A 22,183-nucleotide genomic window follows, 5' to 3' on the forward strand; every position below is an offset into this window, starting at 1 on the left:
CTCTCTGGGAAGGAAAAGTTACGTTTTTTAACCTCTGTATAATTGTTTTGTTGTTGAGAATGGTTCAGACTGACATTTCATTGGATTGACTAGCATGAATACTGTACACAGTTTTTGCATTTCCTAGAGCACTGTTACTGAATCATGTTTGAGTTGCTTCCCCAACCTCCCTCTCCTGCCCATCCAAATCTCTTGATTTTGTCTCCTGAGTATCTCTATTGTTGTAGTAACTTCTTCTATATTTTCCTTGTTGCCCTGTTTGCCCTCTAAAATATTTCACACGATTGCCAGAATTATATTATTCCTTGGCTTAAAATCATTCTCTGTCTCCCCAATTTCACTGCAAAGGAAGTCTGAACTTCTTGAGTGGCATGTGAGGTCCTTCTAGAAGGGCCTGCTGTGTCTCTTTGGATGCTTTTAGTACTGGTCCCCTAACTTCTAGTGCCACCAAATGCCTGAAGTTCCTCTAATACAGCTTGCTGTTGTTGACCTCTCTGCCCTTGAGAATATCTTTCCATCTGCCTGGAATGTTCTCCCCTTCGTTCATTTCAGTAACTTAACTAATTTTTGCTTGTCCTTTAAGACTTAGCCCATGTTACCTCATCTGATAAGTTTTCCCTGACTATTTAGTTCCCAGGCCACTCCCCCCAGTTTGAATCTGATGTTTTTTAATATGTGTTTTCATAATATCCCCATGGCTACTTGTGTATTACAGAACTTATAATGTGGTAATCATTTGTTTACTTTCTGATGACTCCATTATAGTATGGGCTGCTTGAGAGCTTGTAAGGTGACTTTCAAATTTTTATTTCCAGTGCTGGGACAGTATATGACACATGATAGGTGTTCATTATGTGTTTCATTGAATGAATGAATGTGTGTTATAACAGCAATATTCTGTTTGTTTCCTGCATGATGTTTTTGTAATTTGTAAGTCATATTGCCACATTTTTTCCGGTATAAAACCTGGTTCAGAAGATATAAACCTAAATGTCAATCTCACCTTTAGTTAATGCTTGATTTTATGCAATAATGATGGGTTCTTCTTCCTCCACCTCAGTATGGTAATTGTCAACTAGAATTTAGATTAACTACTGACACATCTCTTCAAGTCCTTGAAACTTGCACAAACTGTACATTCGTTTAGGCCTTTCATTCTCAGCAGAGTTCATTCAGGACTGGTTGCTAGGCAACGAGGGCTAGATGCTACATGTAATATGCACCAACTGATGTTTCTTTTTTATCATTATTAAATGAAATGGCTTCTCATTTTATTACCATGTCAGAGACGTCTGTATGTAGGGTGGCAGCTGATGTGCATAGTTTGACACTTTCTCTTGTACAAAGAAAGTAACCTTGTGATATGCATTTCAAGCATATTGAATTGTCTTTTTTGGGTGTCTAAATGTAATGTTTTTCTTTTTACCTTTCTTTTGCTTAGGTTAAAATAGGAAATAATGCTATTTGATTTGAAAGGTTCTAATGATAATCTTGTTACAAAATAGTAATCATCATTGATTTGCATGACCTGTATAGTTTAGATGTTACCTAGGGGGGATAGACGTTAGGAGGTTGAGATTGAGATCATTATTAGGTCTAATTTTGTTTAGTGCCTCTAATGATCAAAGAAGAATGATGAATTGCATTTTAATTAAATTTGTCAATAAAACTAATTTGGGAGATGATACAAATACCTGTAAAAATTAAAGTAGCACTACAGAGAAATTCTCAAATCCTTTTTACAGGACTTAGACACTCAAAAGAGAATTAGTGTAACACTTTGCCAACCTACTAATCTAGGATATTGCTTAACAATATATATTATTCTGAGGATGTTGAAGTGATGTGTCCATTTTTTTTAGTTTAACCTAGTTCTCTAGTTAAAAGTTAAATTAAGCATAGAGAAACATTTTGCTTCAATGTCTTATGGAAATACAAGCTTATTTTTATTCATTTGTAGTGTCCATCCATTCATCAGCAACTGAGTGCCTGTTATAAGCTTGGAATAAAAACATAAGGCCCATTTTCTGTTCACAAGGAGTTTAAAGTTTTTACTTCATTTGAGAGGCACTTAAATATGGCACAAAATTTGTAAACATCTCTAATAGAATTAAACACAAAATACATAATTTTATTATTTTAACTGTGTTTCTCATGGAATTATTTCCTTAAATAGTAGAGTCGTGATTTGTTTTGGATTCTGTACTTCCTGCACAGTAGTGGCTCCCAGTGGGTACTCACATTGGACTGAACTTTACTCTCACTTGAGAGCTGATGTTGTCACTAATGAAGAAGGAGCATAGAGGAAGACAAGGGGATTAGGGAATGAATATGGTTGCTGAGATTATAGGTTTGGTAGTTTAAGACATTCTAAACTTCAGGTGCCTGTGGAGCTCTGGGGCAAATGTTTAGTAAGTGGCTAAATAGAGACCACAGTTTAAGAGTGAGGTTTACACCAGAGAGAGACTCATTTGCTAATCATCACTGTTTAGGTGGTGGGTAAAATCAGGACAATGGTTGATATCACTCAGGGAGAGAGTATAAAATGACAAGGGGACATGGTCCTGGATAAAACTCATATGTAGAACATCAGTGTTTAACTGACTTGCAATGGGCAGTGATGAAGGTAGGAGGTGAATTAAAAAAGAAACCAGTGAAAAGTAATGAGGAATCTTGAATGAAACAGGAACACAAGGGATAACGGGATCAAAGATGGCTAAGGGAAAGATTTCAAAAAGGAATGGTAAACATTGTCAGATGCCATAGAAAAGTCAGTTGAGAATTATATAATGTCAGTTGGATTAGGCATGTGGGAGTCACTGGTGGCTTAGCTACAACATTGTAGTGGTGCAGATGCCATTCTGATTCCTGTGAAGAGTCCAGAAGTAAATGAGAAATTATGCTGTGGAAATACAAGGGAGTGTAGCCTACTCTTGGCAGAGCAAGGAAAAAAGTAGACAATATCCATGAGTTTCATAGTTGGAGAAAGTTGTATTTTTCCTTAAGATTGGAAAGGTGAATATATACAGGTTAAGGGGGAAATGAAGTCTGTGGAACTAAGAGAAAATAATTGAAGGGGCGAGTTTTTAGAAGAGGTAGGAGGAGATGGGACCAAGAAATCACACTGGCTGGAGTTCACAAAGTACTTTTTATAGTTCTTATTCAGACCATCTCATCCCATAAGACCAATTCATGACAGATGGTCCTTTATCATTATCCTTTTTTTTTTTTAATTTTTAAGATTTTATTTTTAAGTAATCTCTACACCCAATATAGGGCGCAAACTCACAACCCTGAGATCGAGAGTTGTATACTCCACCAACTGATTCAGCCAGGCACCCCTCATTATTCCTGTTTTAAAGTTTGGTTGGTGATAGAACCTCAAGATGTTTACTATTAAGGAAACCTGATTTTTCTAATGAAAAGTACTACATTTCCCTTCTCAAAAGAAATGAATGAATGAATGATTTCATAAGACTTTACTATTTTTTAAAAAGTGATACCAAGAACTCCTCAATTGGAAGAAATAAAATTGCTTAGACTTAAAAAAAAGTTAAATTTCCAAATGCCAGAGAGAATTTGTGTAAATCTTTATCTCTGCTATCTGTAAAGAACCTATCATTAGATGTGTCATCTAATGGGTCTCATCTCATCGTGACTTTGCTGTCATCCTCACATCACTGGATTTTCTAGGGTGAATTGTATAATGTACTGATTTTTAAATTTGGAGATATATAAAGGTCTTGGACTATGTTCTTGTGAATGTAGAAGTTTATTGTAAATAAATATCTTTGCTAACCTAATTCTATTACCCATGGGATTATACTTTAAAATGGTATTAGATTATCAAGAGCATATATTAAAGATGATTTTTATTATGTCACTTAAAAACAAGTAAGTATGAACAGGTGAGACTAGAGAGGAAATCTTTCAACTCACGTGAGAACTTTAGTTGTGTGAATTTTTTTTTCCTTAGAAATAATGCCTTTCCCCACAGTGTGTGTATCCTCTTTTACCCTTCCACCTCAAGACTTGAAATGAATGGGGGCAGATTATAATTATTTTTTTTAACATTTTATTTATTTTTAAATTTTTTAATGTTTATTTTTGAGAGAGAGAGAGACAGAGCATGAGCAGGGAAGGGGCAGAGAGAAAGGGAGTCATAGAATCTGAAGCAGGCTCCAGGCTCTGAGCTGTCAGCACAGAGCCAGATGTGGGGCTCAAACTCAGAAGCAGTGATATCATGACCTGAGCTGAAGTCGGACACTTAACTGACTGAGCCCCCCAGGTGCCCCAGTAGTCTAGGTGCCCTAGATTATTAATTAGTAATCTAATTAATAGATTACTTTAATAGCTGCTCTTAAGTAATGCTTTGCCTTTCATTAAAGAACAACTAATTAAAAAACATGTATTTATTATACTGTTTCTCCTAAATTTGTTAGCATATTTGAGCTCAACAATGAAATAGAAATCAAATAAGGATAAAATAAACCAGCAAAGCAGCATATAGCCTAGAGTAAATACTTGGACTGGATCACATGGATTAACTTGTAATGCATCCTGAATTTGTAAACACATGCTTATATTAACCCTTTATTTTAAAATCATTTAAAATAATGAGCATCTTCCTTCAGTTGGTATTATTACAGACTGCTCTTGTAAATTTTTTTTCTAATGCAGTACATTTGGTTAATATGTACACTTTTGTTTTTTTGAGAGAGTGCATGTGTGTGCTCATGGGGGGAGGGGCAGAGAGGGATAGAGAATCCCAAGCAGGCTCCACACCCAGCGCAGAACCTGACATGGGGCTCATCAGTCGACCCTGAGATCATGATTTGAGCTGAAATCAAGAGTCAGACACTTAACTCACTGAGCCACACAGGTGCCCCAGTATGTACACATTTTTATTTATTTCTCTAAAGCTCTTGCTGTCATAGATTTTATATCAGAAATGCAATCTCTGTAAGAGACTTTTCCCAGTGTACATCATGGTGCAGTTCTTGGTGTTTTCTTTTTGAGTTCATTCTCATTTTGAAATCAGAAAATTGTGTGGGCATTCATGTGCTAGAAAAAGGTTTAGTGGATAGGGACTTCCACCAATTGAGGACTGAAATGAAAGCCTCATTAATGTGGTCCACATGCTTCAGTTGTTTGTCAACCCTCTCTTATCCCCAGTTCTAGCCTCCAGCAGTGCTTTGAACTATGTATTTCCTTTTCTGCATGCAACAACACAAGCTTTTACAGCTCAGTGACTATTGTGAGGGTGTTCTAGGTGCCTTGTAAGATACTAATAAATTAACAACAATATATTCTTTTCTGTCATTTATTGTCCTTGGAATATTTTCATTTCTGTATGGAACATGTTCATGCCTTCTTAGAAATGCACAATAAGTGTTTATTAAAATCAGCTTGTTGTGTTAAAGGCACTATAAAGGATATTCTGACTATATACAAAGGAACTAATAGATGTGATCCCTTAAAAATGTATATTCTAACAAGGAAAGAAGACCATTTTATGCGCACACACACACCCCTATACAGTGCCTCTCCCCCCCACCCCCCCCCCCCCCGACCAAAGCTGTACTAGAATAATTGCTACAGCTTAATCAAGTAGAGTAAATAGAGATAGGAAATCTTATTTGTGAGAGGTGATATCTTATGTGGATTATGTTACAAGTTTAATGTCATTTAAATTGTTTCTGATAAAATATAGGGGCCACTGAGGGGCTCAGTCAGTTAAGCATCTGGTTCTTGATTTCGGCTCGTGTCATGATCTCTGGGTTCGTGAGATCGAGCCCTACATTGGGCTCTGCGCTGACAGCGTGGAGCCTGCTTGGGATTCTCTCTCTCGCTCTCTCACTGCTCCTCTCCAGTACACACCTGTGTGCTTTCTCTCTCTTTGTCAAAACAAATAAACATTCAAAAAAATTTGTAGGCACAATATATAAAATTTGGCCAAATACAAGAAATGAACCCTGTGTTACTAATAAAACCACTGCCAAGCCTTTGTTGTAATCTCTATGTGTAATTTTATGTAATTATAATTAAAGTGGTTAAAGTTAAACGTTCTTTCTTATAATATGTCATAACTAAGTATAAAATTTATTTCCATGAGTCTAATTTTAAGTGACTCTGTAATGCTCAATTGAAGATAGATCTATTTTTACTTAATTGTTCCCATTTTATTGGGTATTTACTTTTTTTGTTTTGGTTGAATAAATCTGTGAAAAAAATTTTTTTAATGTTAGCAGTTTGGGAGCACTTGGGTCGCTCAGTCACTTAAGTGTCTGACTTCAGCTCAGGTCAAGATCTCATGGTTTGATTTTGAACCCCGTATCAGGCTCTATGTTGACTGTGCGGAGCCTGCTTGGGATTCTCTTTCTCTCCCTCTCCCTCTCTTTACCCCTCCCCTACTCATGTACTCTCTCAAAATAAATACACTTAAAAAAAATGTTAGCAGGTTCTTTATGGCCAGGTGAAGTAAACTGGGGAGAAGAAATGCCACGATGATTTCATGACAAATGAATTGTAATGTAGATGTTTTCTAGCAGATGGAGCTAAGAACAAAGAGCAGCAGCAAACTAGGTGGTGTATAGTTTTGAAGATACAAGGAATTCATTATTCTAAAAGTGTCGTGTTGTCCAGGTGAGAAAGTGGCAGAGTTCTTAAGTTAACCACTGACTTGAAAAAGTTCACGAAGCTGAATTTTAAACCTTATGCATCTAGATTGGAACCTTCTGTTGTAGCCATGTCAAATTACCACAAGTTTAGTAGATTAAAACAATACTCATTTACTGTCATACAGTTGTATAGATTGGAAATCCTACATGTGTCTCATTGAACTAAAATCAAGATGTCAGCAAGTCTCTGGTCCTTACTGGAGGCCTTACTGGGAAAGAATATGCTTCCTTCCAAGGTTCCCGTTTCTTTGTGGGCTGTCACCCAGGGTCCTGTCTTTGCCCCTAGAGGCTGCCCACATTCCTTAGGCTGTCTAGGAGCTCCTGGAGGTCTCTTTCTGGTGCTTGCATGTGGATTTTAACACAGAGCCAGCAACCGCTCATCAAGCCCTTCTTATGCCTTCAGACCTCTCTAATGTCTTCTGCTTCTTTCTGCTTCTATCCTGAGAAAGTTTTCTGCTTTTACCACCTCATGTGATTAGATTGGCCTACATAAATATACAGGATAGTCTCCCCATCTCAAGGTCCTTAACCTAAATTTCATCTGTATGGTCTCTTTTGCCATGTAACCTAACATATTCTTGGGTTCCCAGGATTAGAGTGTGAACATCTTTGGAAGGGCATTGATTTGCATGTTACAATGAGGAAGTTGTTTAGGGGGTTGAAAACAGCTTTTGCATCACCTTTCATCAGTTGTACAAGTAAGCCACCACTCTTAATATATATAGAATACTAAATTTCCCTGGGGTTTTTTTGGTAGGTTAATTCACTTTGCTAGCTTAACATGTTTTAAAGTTGAAAAAAGTTAACAAATGATTTACACAAACATGAATATATGTAAAATAAAAATATATTTATGGAAACATAAATTAGTTACTGATTTTCTTTTTAAGGATATAGAAAGAAAATAGGAAAATCTTTCCTGTCTTTTTGACTGGCTATGTAGTCATGCCAAATATGTACCTTTGTAAATATTAGACTTTGTAATCAGGTTGTGCACAGTGGCTGTGACTTGCAGAGGAACTTTGGTGTGAGAGCTGTTTGGTAATAAATGGTTAGAAACCTTTTAGCATTCTAGGAGTTTTATTATCATTTATCTAACATATTTTAAGGGAAATATTTTAAGGGAAATTCTACTCAGCGCAAGACATGGTGCTCAGTTCTAGGGATACATATTTGCATCTGCTCTTATAGGGCTTAATCTTGATCAGAAAATACAGAATTTTAACTAAAGTAATTACACTAAATCATAATGATTGTTAGCATTGTAGAGGTACATGATTCCATGGGAGTACACAGTGTCATGGAAACACTGAAGCCTTGCGTAGTATTCTTGTAGCTTATCTGTAACTAGAGGTTTAAGTTTCTGTTAGCCTTCTTACTCCAAAGTTTTCTTAGGGATTTCTGGATTGTGGAAGCTGGTTGTCTTCCTGAGAAGCAAAATTTATGATTGCTTATGCTTTTCAAGTAGTTGTATTATCTACATTTATTAAGTTTCCTGTTCACTTAGTGGGTGATTATTTATTTAAATTTAAAGATTATTTATTTTTGTTTTCAGAGAGAGAGCTCACCTGTACAAGTGGGGAGGGGCAGAGAGAGAGAGGGAGAGAGAATCCCAATCAGTCTCCATGCTGTCAATGTGAAGCCTGACATGGGGCTCGACAGGAACCATGAGATCAGGACCTGAGCCCAAATCAAGAGTTGGACACTTAAGCTACTGAGCCACCCAGGCACCCCTTGCTTAGTGGGTTTCTTTAAAACATTGATTGTCCTCTAGTTAAGTAATAAAGAAAATTATTTTATACTGTGTTAGGCATAAAGTGCTAACAAAGTATAAAATGATGATGATGCTATATAAAATAGCTTTCTTAAAGAGTCTGAAAAAGCATTGTGGTCGTACCTGTAATACATTAGCAGCTAACAACTAATTTGTTTGGTGCTGTACTTTCTATAATGATGGAAGTGTTCTGTGCTATTCCATCCAGTTTTGTTTATAAAACAAAATTTGATAAACTGAGCTGAGGGCAGACAGACTACTGATACTGAGACTCACCAAAGGTTTAATACCCTTTCAGTTGTTTACAACTACTACTGAGAAAGTAATTATATAAACGATAATACAAAGTGAATTTAAAAAGCCTATTTTTAATTGAGCTACCTTGGTCCTTGACATATTGTGCACAGACGATCTAAAGGAGGCTACTAAGGACATCCACCAAAGGAGTCTAACGGTGTGTCTTCTCAGATCTTAAGAGAGGTCTGCCCCTAACCACCCGAATTAAAGCACACCCCTCCATTGCTTTATGATATACCTTATTCCTTTTTCTTCACAGAAATATCACTAGCTGGTGTTTTGTTTGTTTGTTCATTTGTTTGTTCATTTTGTTTTGTTCATTTGTCTGCAGCATAAGCTCCATGAGAACAAGAAATAATGTTCACCTTGTTTACTGCTGTCCTTCTATTACTTTCAACAGTGGCTGGCAAAATAAGACCTCAGTAAACCCTTGAATGAGTGAATGAATGGGAAAAAACACTTTCAGGTTTTAAAATTTTACCTCTCATTTAGTTTTTTAAAGCTACCGTTAAAAAATTCAATGAAATAAATTTTAAAGAACTTACTGGCTTTGTTCAGTGATTCGTGATTCATGAATCAGGCAGCATCCAATCTAACAGATACAAATGAGCTCCTAGGAACTGTACAGAATGAAAGACCTTTATAGGCAGAAGGGAGTAGGAACAAGGAAATTATACTAGATAAATGAGGCTTGGTTGTTGCAAAGTCACTTTTCTTTAGGGCTTGGCAGGGGTCTGTTGGGTAGATTACCTAACTAGTGCTGATTAGGTGATTCCTAATTAACTGGTTTAAGATTCCATTTCTGGGAGAACTGAAACTGTAAGTCTTAGTGTAAGTGACTCCATTTTGGGCCTCTTGTCTTGTTTTTAACACTACTAAGTGTTGAGACTGGATGAGATGGTAGTTTGGATAGAAAGCTGGTGGCTTTCTCTAATTTCTAAGTAAAAATTCTGATACTCTACCTTTGCAGAAATTCAGTCCTGGTTTTGTTGTTTGGGAATTTGGGATTCTTTCATAAATCAGGAACTAATCATGGAGGACTGAGAGTGCTTTCTGTTCCTCATTGTGACCTCAGAAGAGAGATACCTTTTTTTCTCCCCATTGAATTCGGATTTTGAAAACGCTCATTTAAAAAGTGAAACAACAAAGCCTGTTATGTTCCTTGCTGTTTTTATCTATGAAATGAAAGCTTTAAACATTATGACCATCATTAATGGCTGTTCAAAACCAAAGGAGTGTATAGGGAAAGTGTGTGACTTCTGGACTGTCACTTTAAGTCCTCATTAGCTGTTCCCTTTATCTTGTCTTTGTCCACTTTCCCCCCAAAACCCCAAAACATTGTGTCCCTGATTCTCTGCTGTTATTAGGGAAAGATGTGAGAGGTAATCCTAGAATTACATAAACTTGTGATAGCCAATCTCAGAAGCATTCTACACTGTGTAATTATTTGTGGGGGAATGGGAAGATATCCATCAATTTAATGTATTCTGCTGGATGTTTGATCTTTAGTCCATGGTCCCCCCATCCCTCTATATTTCATTATCACTCTCTCAGGCAGCTTTTCTTTATTGTAATCATTTGACTACTCTAAGTCAGATCCAATTCAGAACAGCCTCTCTTTAGGGGGTTATTATACTACCAGAATATACACTAAGAATGTAAAGGAATATGAAAAATTTACTTAGGAAAATAGAGATATTTGTTTGGGGCTTTATTTTTTTTTTTAACATTTTTATTTACTTTTGAGAGAAAGAGCACATGAGCCAGGTAGGGGCAGAGAGAGAGAGAGGGACAGAGGACCCAAAGCAGGCTCCCCACTGACAGCAGTGAGCCCCATGCAGGGCTTGAATTCATGATTGTGAGATCATGACCTGAGCTGAAGTTGGACACTCAACCGATTGAGCCACCCAGGTGCCCCTGTTGGGGGCTTTAAGTGTGTATATTGAAAATACCTATGTAAGGCTATAGTTTGTATCTTATAAGGATGTATGTGTTTTGCTTTTTAAATCAGTTTTGTTGAGGTATAATTTATACACAATGAAATGCACTCATTTTAATGGAATAGTTTAATGACTTGACTTTTGTAAAGTAGAGGTGTTGTTGATAGAGAAATGAGATGCAGCTTTCATCTCTCTTACAGTTCATTGGATTATTGCAGATTAGAAATTGGAATAAATAGGAAAATATGGAAAGATGCGGCCAATCTAATTAAAGTAGAAGTTGTGCCATTTATGGTTCTTACCTGATGTGACAACCCATATGGTCCTGATATTTATTGGATATGTGAGTCTCCTAGAATCATACAATTTCTCTCAGTTGTAGAGAAATATAGATCATTCCACTGTGTATTGTCTGCTGGTAGTTTTTTGGGGAGTTTTTTAAGTGCAAAATTTGAGTAAACCTCATGCTTGTGGAAAAATCATTTACATTCAATTTATAACAGAATGTTATTGATTGTGTTCTCATTTGGAATAACTGCAGGGAAAATCACCTGGGCTAACAGGAGTTGGATACCATTTACTAGGGACCTAGCTTGTAAAAAGAAACTCATTTCAATTTCTATGGTGACAGCTGTTGAGTGAATTTTCCTGTGATACCCTTCACAGCAGGAAATGATATATTGTAACTTCATCTTCCTTGATATCTTACCCACCCAACAAATCCAAACCGCAGGGACTGTGCTCTCTAAATGTCTGAATAGTCTGGCTTATGTGGGTAGACTATTTTTTTTCAACGTCCAAAGTGGGTAAAATTGTGATTGCAAAAGTGGATATATGGGTGATACACAAAACCTTTGTTTCCTCTTCCTGAAATTGTTTTTCCATTTGCGCCATGATCGCACCTGGCTTTATGTGAAAAGGTTGTATTGGAACTTGGTATATTTTTATAGAATGATGTAGAAGAATATAGTTCATTTTGAAAGATGTATTAGATTACCTTTTAATGGTTCAAATAAATATGTTTCCTTGATATAGACATCAGTTTTGATTACTTGTGGTGCATTCTTCACTGCTTTTTTATTTTATACCAGTTTTTAAGATATGATAAACTGTAGGCTACCGGATAGAAGTAAATAGTATTAACCTCTTCAGGTTCAAGAGGACTGGGAAATGCTTAACAAAGAAAGGAAATATTTTTTTATATGCTGCTATTTTATGACCCTCAGAATCTGTTGACAGGGAGGGAGGGCAGAGAGACATTTCCGAGGATGGGAGAGGAATTCTCTCCAGTCTGGCCCAGGGTTTTCCTGTCATCCTATTCATATCCCACCCAGCATGCATGTCTTCTTACAAATGAGAGAAGAATGGACAGTTGTCATTAGGTGTTGAAGTGAGCCAGGCAGCCCCCCAAACTCCCAGATAGAAATGTGTCACAGCTTTGTTTTTTCCCAAGGAAACCTTTCATGCTCCTTCCAAGCTAATCAGGATTCAAGATTGCTTTCCTAATACTATAGGTGGCAACCTGTGGCTAAAATTTAAAAACTTGATTCCCAAGTAAAATGTGAAAGCAAGCATATTTGCAGTAGACTTGAGGCACTTCCTTTAGTGGACCCAGTTGCAGTTTATATTTTGCTAATGACCTGCAGAGATGAGTCTTAACTTGAAGTCAGGGTGAGTCAGTTGGCTATTATATAGGTGTGCCTAGTCCTCAAGAGAATCATTTGATTGCCTAATGTCATTATGTCCTCCTCACTCTGTAACAGTCCTGTCCAGTGAAAACATGATTGCCCCAGGAAACAAATGTGAGCTTCATAGGTAATTTTAAATTACTTAAGTGAAATTAACTTTAATAATACCTTAACTCATACCCAAAATATCATTTCAACATGTAATTATATGAAAAAAGTTGAGTGAAATGTTTTACAGTAATTTTTTCATACTAAGTCTTTGAAACCCAGTGTATACTTTACATGTATTGAACATCTTAATTTAGACTAAGCTGCATTTCAAGTGCTCAGTAGTCACATTTGGTAAATGGCTACTATACTGAACAATGTAGCTCTACAAGACTGGATTCCACTGAAATCTCCAGTGTTTGACATTGAATGTTTACACTTTGTAAACTTGCTAAGAGTGTTAGTTTAGACAAAACTTTCCAGATCATGAGATTATTCAAAGACATCTAAATTATTCCACTTGCAAACTAAATATTTTATGTGATAGTATAAAGAAGGTAGGAAAGAAATATATTTACTAATATTTAAGAGATGAAGCTGGTGAATTTTAGGAATAGAGAAAATCAATAACCAAAATGTTTAAATGCAATAAATTTAAGCCTGGATGTTCGTGATGATAATGATAACAATTTGAGTGAAAAATGTGATAAACTCTTTGACAGATATCTCATTTGATCCTCACAACAGCCCTTTGGGGAAGGTACTTTTGTGATGCCTTTTATGATCTCTGTTTCCCAGTGAGGAAGCAAAGAATAAATAAAAGGTGTTTACAAAGTCACACAGATAGTGAGTGTATGCAAACCCATGACTAGTGGATTCTGAAATCTGTCATCTTCATCACTCTCCTTACTCCCTTATTATTCTGTTCTGCCCACGTGTTTGCCTTGGGCAAACTGGACTTGGAAAATGTATGCAAATGCAGGGGGGCTGCAGAGAATTCCTGAAGTGTTATAACTATTCCATGACTCCTTGTTTATTCCATCACGTTTTCATATAGTCAGAAAAGGAGAAAATGATTGGAGAAGTGATCACCTGTGAAAAGCTGACTTTTAACCTCTCATTTTGTCCATTCTGCCATGTGGCATTTATGTCACAGTAGCAGAGCTCTTGAATCCACTCTTGGAGTCAAGGTGCAATGATCCCTCTTCTGCTAACGATAAGCACCACAGCATGAAAAGACTATTTTTTTTTTCCTTAACCAGCTAATCTTGCAGTGGAGACTACAGATCCACTTTCATATAATTTCTTCATTTTGTTTCCAGTGCTCAGTTTCAACACTCAAAAACAGTTCCCTGTTGAGTACCTAAGTGCTCATACTGATATTTGTGGTGTATTGAACAGGACTTAAATTTCTCGTTTTTACCAAGACTAGGAGTAGATCTGCCTTTCACCTATGATTCACAGATCAAATGTGTGCAGATTTATCTTTATGTATATCCACTGTATTTTTTATTCTGTAAAGTAGATGTTGTGTGGTAGTGTTTGGGGAAAAACTCCAGTTCTGTGTTGATATAATTAAATATACCTTCCTGTCTCATTTGTCCCTCCACCACCCCACCCTTGAATGGTTCAGTTTGAGTTCAGTTAGGATCATTTAAATTTGGTTACATAGATATGTATTCTGGATATTTTGAAAGTCTTTTCAACCTTTCAGGCTTTAATTCATTTGAAACTGTTAGCTTTATAATTTTCTATTTACTGTGATTTTTAGCTATATTGGAAAACTAACTGTGCTTACCTCTTACTGTTTAATGAGCAAGGAAATAGGGGAGGAAAAAGTTCCTCAAATGTGACTGAGTTTTAATTAAGTTGCGTGTAAGTTTATTGAACAAATGATACAGTAATAAAATGCTTTTTTATTTTGTATGCTATTCTCTTATTGTAGAGATTAGATAATTTAGCACCATCGCCTCAAAACAAAACAAAAAAATACGGACAGTCACTGAATTACTTCTGTGTAATCAAAGGATTTCTTGTATACAATCATAAAATTCTCTTCTCTTAGAAAATACTTAATTTGCATATATTTAGTTTTTTCTTTTTTTAAGCTGATTAATTTATTTTGAGAGAGAGCGAGCGCGCACAGGACAGGGACAGAGAGAGAGAAGAGAGTGAGAGAATCCCAAGCAGGCCCCCTTCCGACATTGTCGAGCCCGACTTGAGGGCTTGACTTCATAAACCAGGAGGTCATGACCTGAACTGAAATCAAGAGTCAGACACTTAACCTACTGAGCCACTCAGGCATCCTGACTCTTTAAGTATGTTTAGGTGTTTAAAGGTTTAAACTTGACAAAACCTCAAATTTTCATTAGGATGGTGCCTTAGCACTATGTAATTGGAAAAGGAGATAGGATTTAAAGTTTGCTTTTAATTTTAATGGTTTTTGTTTAGAGACCTGCACTATAGGACGTATCTACCCAATTTCAGTTTGTTTTTTTTCCCCCCCTCCTTTGCCTCTCCTTGTCTTTTCCACTACATAACCCAACTTCTTCATCTGTAAAGAAATTGATTTAGAAATTTCCATGGTGGGGTGGGCACCTGGGTGGCTCAGTCGGTTAGGCATCCGACTTTGGCTCAGGTCATGGTCTCCTGGTTGGTGAGTTTGAGCCCCTCATTGGGCTCTATGCTGACAGCTCAGAACCTGAAGAATGCTTCAGATTCTGTGTCTCCACCTCTCTCTGCCCCTCCCATGCTCATGCATGCTCTGTCTCTTTCTGTCTTTCAATAATAAATAAATGCTTAAAAAAAATTTTTTTTTTAAAGAAATTTCAATGGTTTGGGGCCCCTGGGTGGCTCAGTTGGTTGAATGACCAACTTCGGCTCAGGTCATGATCTCACGGTTCGAGAGTTTGAGCCCAGAGTCAGGTTCTGTGCTAACAGCTCAGCGCCTGGAGCCTGCTTCAGATTCAGTGTCTCCCTCACTCCCTGCCCCTCCCCCGCTTCCACTTCTCTCTCTCTCTCTCTCTCTCTCTCTCTCTCTCTCTCTCAAAAATAAACATTAAGAAAAAGATTTCCGTGGCTTTGCTTATCTCTTTCTGCTTGTCCCTCTGATAACGTGTCCACCCTCCAGATCCTGAGAAAGACTTTCTTATTAGCCCAGAATCCCACCTCCTTATCACATGGTTACTTTTAAACCCCTCCAATAACCCTGTTAAACTCCTATGACATCACATACTTTTATGAACCTGGTCAAAATTTAAGAATGTTTTAATGCATATGCATGCAGTTGGTAAACTGCATGCAAATGATAAGAGTACTAAAATAACCAGGACTTTGCCTTTTCTGTGGTCATGACATCCTAGTTCTAAACCTCTGAGCTCAGATTATTTTCTGACTATAATCTCCTGCTCTTCTGCTTACTCTGCAGTCCCCGATTCTCGCTGATTGTCCTCCTCTTATCTCATCCTTCTGTACTAGGCCTCAGGTCTGTGTTTCCAACACATATCACTCTGTTCAGTGCCATTTCTTTGCTCAAGAAGCTTTAATGCTGCACATTGGTTATTTCTCCTCACACCCTTCTTTTAAAGAGACCTGTTTTCTGTGGACTCCAGGAGCGTTTGTTTTGAGCATTGTTGTGGCACTCCTCACACTGTGCTTTCTGAATTGTCTCTGGATCCTTCATTACTTTTTGACTCTTCCATGGTCACAGAGATGCTTAATGAGTGATTGAGTGGCTAAAGGGACTCTTGAAAGTTTTGGGGGATTTTGTTTGTTTTGTGTTTTTGTTTTGTTTTGTTTTCGGTAATTAGAATCTGTTATATCCTGATGAGGACAACAGCTGGGATGTGGGAGAAGTTTGCTAGAGAGTCTGACAGTCTAATGACATTAAAAAAATTAAGCTTTGTCCTTGGACTTTATGCATTTACATGGTTCTGCTGGGGAGTGAAATTATTTATGATTCAGGTACATTGTAGTAACTGTTACATTTTCGCAACTGTGCTATATCCTTATACAACTGGATGTGTTCAGATACTATTCTAATGTAATTGAATACTCACTGAATCACATCTTTATGTTTTCACTACTTTTCTGGCTCTTTGGCAACTTGAGAAAACTGTAACATTTCACCTTTGTGTCTTTCATTTGCTACTATAGCAAGTAAGAGATAACTTATGCATGGAAGATGCAGCTAAATAAATCACTGTAATTCCTAATCCCTTACCACCAAACATGAAGTCAAACCTTGATTTTTCAAGATTCTGTGATCAAAAGTTCCTCTTCATATTTCACAAAATAGTTATTAGTGACATAATTTGAATTTTGTGGCCTATTAACATGGTTTGGTTTGCTGTATTGAAAAAAGGGTATTTGTGGTACATCTTAATTTATTCTCTAATGAAAGCTTAGAAGCTGGAAAGCTTAGAAGCTTAGAAGCTGCCTACTTAATCTCCTTTGTTGAAAACTGTACATAAGTGACAGTGAGTGTTTCTCAAAATAAAACTGATTATTTAAAATAGAAAACAGTATTTTCTGGTGAGATTGCGTGCACACATGTAGGTATGTGTGTGTGTATCTTGAACCAATTTTTTGTTGTTAAAATTTACTATTTCTGTGTTTCCCCATTACAGCGATTTAAAAAATGTTCGTAAAATTGATCTGTTTTTTTAAATTGTGAAAATAAGAATGTATCTTGACAGTCCATTTTTTATATTTTTGTTTGTTAGTGTAGCAGCTGCTTTCACTTGGAAGCAGGATGATACAAAGCTGACATGGGCTTTGAATGTGGTACAGAGTGCCTCACCTTTCCTGGGTCCCTGCTATGAATCTCAGTTAGTAACATCCCTTGGCACTTCCAAGTAAAAGCCAAAGAGCCAGTTTCATGTGAATTGTTTCTTAAGGATTTTTATCCATTTATGATGGCATTATTTGTTTCTTTTTCTTCTTTCATTGCCTTCCTTTTTCCATCGAGTGCCACCACTTTTCTTCAGCCTCTCACCTTTTCTGCCTGTAATATTTCAGTGTTCTTCCAACTGATTTTCTGTTGCCCAGGCACTGCCCTTTTTAGTTCTTTCTCCACATTTCTTTCTTTCTCAAGTATAAACATTTATGTGAATTCTTGCCTAAAATCTTTTCATAGTTTTTTATTGCGTACATAGCGTTGGGTACAACACTTCTTGTGATTTGCCTTTTTTGTACTGTATCTGAAAATTCCTGCCACCTCCATTTCATCCATCCATTACTGGTTCAAACATGTATTAAATAGCCATATGTACCAACTCCCTAACCAAGATATAAGTTACCCCTTCTGATCATGAATGAGTAGAGGAGAAATCTCATTCCTAATTCTGGTGCTTAACATCTTCATTTGAGTCATTTTTCCTCCCATGGGTTTCATGCTTGCCCTTACGGGGTTGGCTGGTGGCCATCTTTCTGTCTATAGATAATATTTTTAGAAGTATGATGTCTCTATACAGTTTCCTTATATTCTGTCTGTAGTTATTTATACTCATTAGTCTTTACATTAATCATTACTACCCGTCTCTTTTGTTTCCCCCTTGAAATTTAGCTCTTTTGCATAGCCCATTAAACTGTGGAGGAACAAGTATTTTATAGTGCCCATTCAGGCAAGTGTGTGTCCTCTTAAATATCTTCTCTTTGTATTTAGTATACTGCAATAATCTGGGCTGAGAAAAACTTCTTTGTGGGATAGGATATCATTTGGTTCTGTATACTCACTAAGTAGTCATGTTTGTGCATCATTTTACCATTTATAGAGGACATTTATATTTGTTAATCTTTTAAATCTAAATAGTCCTTTTTAAAAAATGTTTATTTTGAGAGAGAGAGAGAGTGCAAGCAAGGGAGGGGCAGAGAGGGAGAGAGAATCCTAAGCAAGCTCTATGCTCAGCATGGAGCCCAACATAGGGCTCGATCTCACAACCGTGAAATCATGACCTGAGCCGAAATCAAGAGTCAGACACTTAATCGATTATGCCACCCAGGAACCCTAAACAGTATTCGTAGACTGAAAAGCTGAAGCTTGTAAAGGTCAACAGTGTCCCAGTACCTCCTAGCAGGTTGATGGCTCCTCTGTAGGATCATGCTGCTTCCTTTCCCATCCTGTCTTTTTGTGCTTAGTGGTCAAGACTGCAGTTTCTTTGTGTACTAAAATACAGTTTACCAATTTTAATTAGCACTTTGAATATATCATTTCATTTCTCCGGTATTTCTGTTAGACAAGCCTGGCATTATTAATTCTGTTTACAAATGAGGATAGTGCAAATCAGGGCAGTTAAATGACTTGCCCCAGTTTGCCAAACTAATGATTAAAAAACAAGAGTATATCTCTAGATTCTAGCTTACTGCTATTTCCATTGCCTCATGTTGCCTCTTTGCTCTACTGTAATATAAGTTGGAAAGTGAAGTAGGTTTTTATTTGGGGGATTTCACTGAAACAACTCTCCGTTATACTGTATATTAAAATGTGAAATATTAAAATTAAATGACGGCTACTATTGGCTTAATTTAGCATGAGTTTTGTATGCTATGCTACTATGATAAACAGAATGGTTAGAATCCAATGATACATTAATTGTCCGAAATATGTTACTGAAAGGAGAAATAATACCACAGGCAAGAAAATGTATTTTAGAGATTGGGATCATCCTGTACTACTCATTGGCATTCTGCTCCTCCTGCTCTCAGATTAATTCTGAGGCCATTCTTAGCCTATGGAGGCAGAACTCTCGGGATGGGAAATCTACATTTGGAACAGTCTCCTAGGCAGTGGCTGCAGCATCCCAAGATACACTCTGGTTTTGCTTCATAATTCATACCCATTGTTTAATCAGCAGATGGATTGATTGCAAGAATAATAGCCTTTCTACAGAGCATCTCGAGTGTGTGTGTTGTTTAGCAGCAAGAGTCTATACTGAGCAGGTATTAGGTAGAGAGTCTGGAATTCTTTAGGATTGTAGTGCTACTTCAGAATTTTTCTTTAGTTGTGGAGTCTGCATAAACCTTGGTTTGACTGTGGTTTTCTGTGTAATCTAGCAGCTGTTGTTTGTTGTGTCATTCCTGAATGTCTGCATCTGAATCAGTGTTGGAGTTGGGCATTGTGTCAAGAAGCTGAAAATTTACGAAGTTAGATGGCTTTAGATGGTATATACCATGTTGTTTCTTAATTTGTAAATAATACAACAGGAAAATGAGAATACAGCAACGAAGAGGATGGTGTGGTATAGTCAAGAAACAGGGAATTGAGAAATAAAAGGTTGAATTCCCACTGCACTGTAAACTTGCCTTCTGATCTTACAAGTCTCTAACTCCTCTGGCCCCCCATTTGTTAAATGTAAGGTTAAAACACTCTCAGGGTTGTTGTGAGGATGTAATTAGAGGATATTGGGGTCCCTGGGTGGCTCAGTCGGTTGAGCGTTGGACTCTTGATTTCTACTCACGTCATGATCTCACAAAATAAATAAAGTTAAAAAGAAAGTAAGGATGAAGGCACCTGGGTGCCTCAGTTGGTTGAGGTCTGACTTTGGTTCAGGTCATGATTTTAGGGTTTGTGAGTTCAAGCCCCATATCGGGCTCTCTGCTGTGAGCTGAGAGCCTGCTTCAGATCTACTCTCCTCCTCTCTCTGCCCCACCCCCCCCACTTGTGCTCACTCAAAAATAAATAAAACATTAAAAAAAAAAAAGGATGTAATTAGAAGATATAGATAAAGACTTTGCACATGTGCAAAGTGCTGTTCAGATGTTACTTGTTTTAATAAACAGTGGTTACCATATGTCAGGTCCTTAAAGAGAACTTACTTCAGTTCAGACCTTCTATCAACCCTGCAAAGCAGGCATTACTATCTCCATTTGACAGATAATGAACCTGGGGTATAGAGAGTCTGAGTAACTTGCTGAAGGACCCACACTAGTAAGTGATGGTTCCTTATTTAAGCTCCAGTGTATCCCTTGCTCTGCTGCCCTGCTGTTAATAAGGGATCAATAGTAGAGACTTGAACTTTAACAATAAATTGCATTATGCTTCTAAGAAATGGAAATGACACTTTAGAAGTCAGGAGATCCAGATGGTCACTATATTTTTGTATTATTTTTGAGTAAGTTACTTAAATGTATTCTGTTAAATACCTTTAAAATACTTGGCTATGTTTCTGCCAACGTTTATATGTAAAATGTCTTATTGTGATTTTAATCTGTATCAGAATAAATTTCCTTTGGAATGATTAAAATATGTTGTAAAAATCCTATTTTAATATTTTCTTCTTTTTAATTTTAGTCATTCTTACACTGGTCAAGATTACAGTACACAGGGAAATGCTGGGAAGATTTCTTTGGATCAGATCGATTCGGTAAGCATCGCATCCTTCTAAACTTGAACCTTGGTCAATGAGGAAGCACAGATTTTCTTCAAAGATTATTTTGGGGTGAGGAGATGGGAGAGAATTTCATTTTATTGCTTGCCAGCCATTTTTAAAGGAAGTCCCATGTGCTATACAGGTGAATTTTTGTAATCATAGGAAAATCAAACTTAATCAGGAAATTATTTGCATTCTGATAAACAGAATTTAATCAGTTTTTCCAAAGGGGTATTCTTTTAGGTGATGATAGCTAAATGGTATTTGTATGTTTGTATTTAAATACCTTATACCTAAAAGGGCGCCTGCTGGCTTAGTCAGAAGAACGTGTGACTCTTGATCTTGGAATCGTGAGTTCGAGCCCCATGTGGGGTGTAGAGATTACTTAAATATATAAACTTTAAAATAGGGGCATCCTGGTGGCTCAGTTGGTTGAGCACCTCTTGATTTCGGCTCAGGTCATGGTATCCTGGTTCGTGAATTAGAGCCCTGTGTGAGACTCTGCACTGACAGTGTGGAACCTTCTCGGATTCTCGCTCTCTGCCCCTCCCCCACTCTCACTCTCTAAATAAATAAATAAATAAATGAATAAATAAATAAATAAATAAACAAATAAATAAACAAGGATGTAATTAGAGGATATAGGTAAGGACTCTTTGCACATGCAAAGTGCTATTCAGACATTCAGATGTTACTTGTTTTAAATAGTGATTACTTCCCATATGTCAGATTTTGGAACAGAAGTTACTTTAGTTCAAATCTCCTATCAACCCTGAAAAGCAAGCATTATTATCTCCATTTGAAAGATCAGAAACCTGGGGGATAGAGAGTCTGAGTAACTTGCTAAAGCACACACTATCTCTCTCTCTGTTCTCTCTCTCTCTCAATAAAGAAACAAACTTAAAAAAGTTTAAAATACATTGAGTGAATGAATGAATGAGTAAATGAATGCCCCACCCACCTACCTACACACCAACCTTATACATTGAGAAAAAGAGAAATGGAAAATGCTAAGTTTGCTAGGGCTGCCATAACAAAATACTACAGACTGATGCTTTAAACAACAGAAATTTATCTTCTCACACTTCTGGAGGCTAGAATTCTGAGATGAAGGTGTTGGCAAATTTGAGGCCTCTTTCCATGACTTTTAGGTGGCCACTTTCTCCCTGTGTTCTCACGTGGTCTTTCCAGTGTGCTTGTGCATCCCTGGTGTCTCTTCCTCTTCTTAGGACACCAGTCACATTGGATCAGGGCCCCACACGCATGACTTCATTTATATTAATTCCCTCTTTAAAGACCCCAACTCCAAATACAATCACATTCTGAGGTCTTGGTGGTTAGGACTTCAACATATGAATTTTGGTAGGTTACAGTTGATTTCATTAACACTAAGTATAGGCTCCCATGCTTGTGTTGCTACTAGATTAATGGACAGCTCATTTCAACT

The 22,183-nt window shown here is 37.1% G+C and overlaps 1 protein-coding gene across 2 annotated transcripts in view; it reads left to right on the forward strand.

The window, feature by feature from the left end:
- PRIM2 (DNA primase subunit 2) overlaps positions 1 to 22,183 on the forward strand; it is a 342,309-nt gene that overhangs the window by 180,024 nt on the left and 140,102 nt on the right. For both annotated transcript variants that reach the window (XM_049652857.1, XM_049652858.1), the window contains exon 9: positions 20,658 to 20,730. In XM_049652857.1, coding sequence (XP_049508814.1) covers positions 20,658 to 20,730 — 73 coding nt within the window. The remainder of the gene's footprint in view (positions 1 to 20,657; positions 20,731 to 22,183) is intronic.

This window comes from Panthera uncia (assembly GCF_023721935.1).
Source record: "Panthera uncia isolate 11264 chromosome B2 unlocalized genomic scaffold, Puncia_PCG_1.0 HiC_scaffold_24, whole genome shotgun sequence".
Classification (NCBI taxonomy): Eukaryota; Metazoa; Chordata; class Mammalia; order Carnivora; family Felidae; genus Panthera; species Panthera uncia.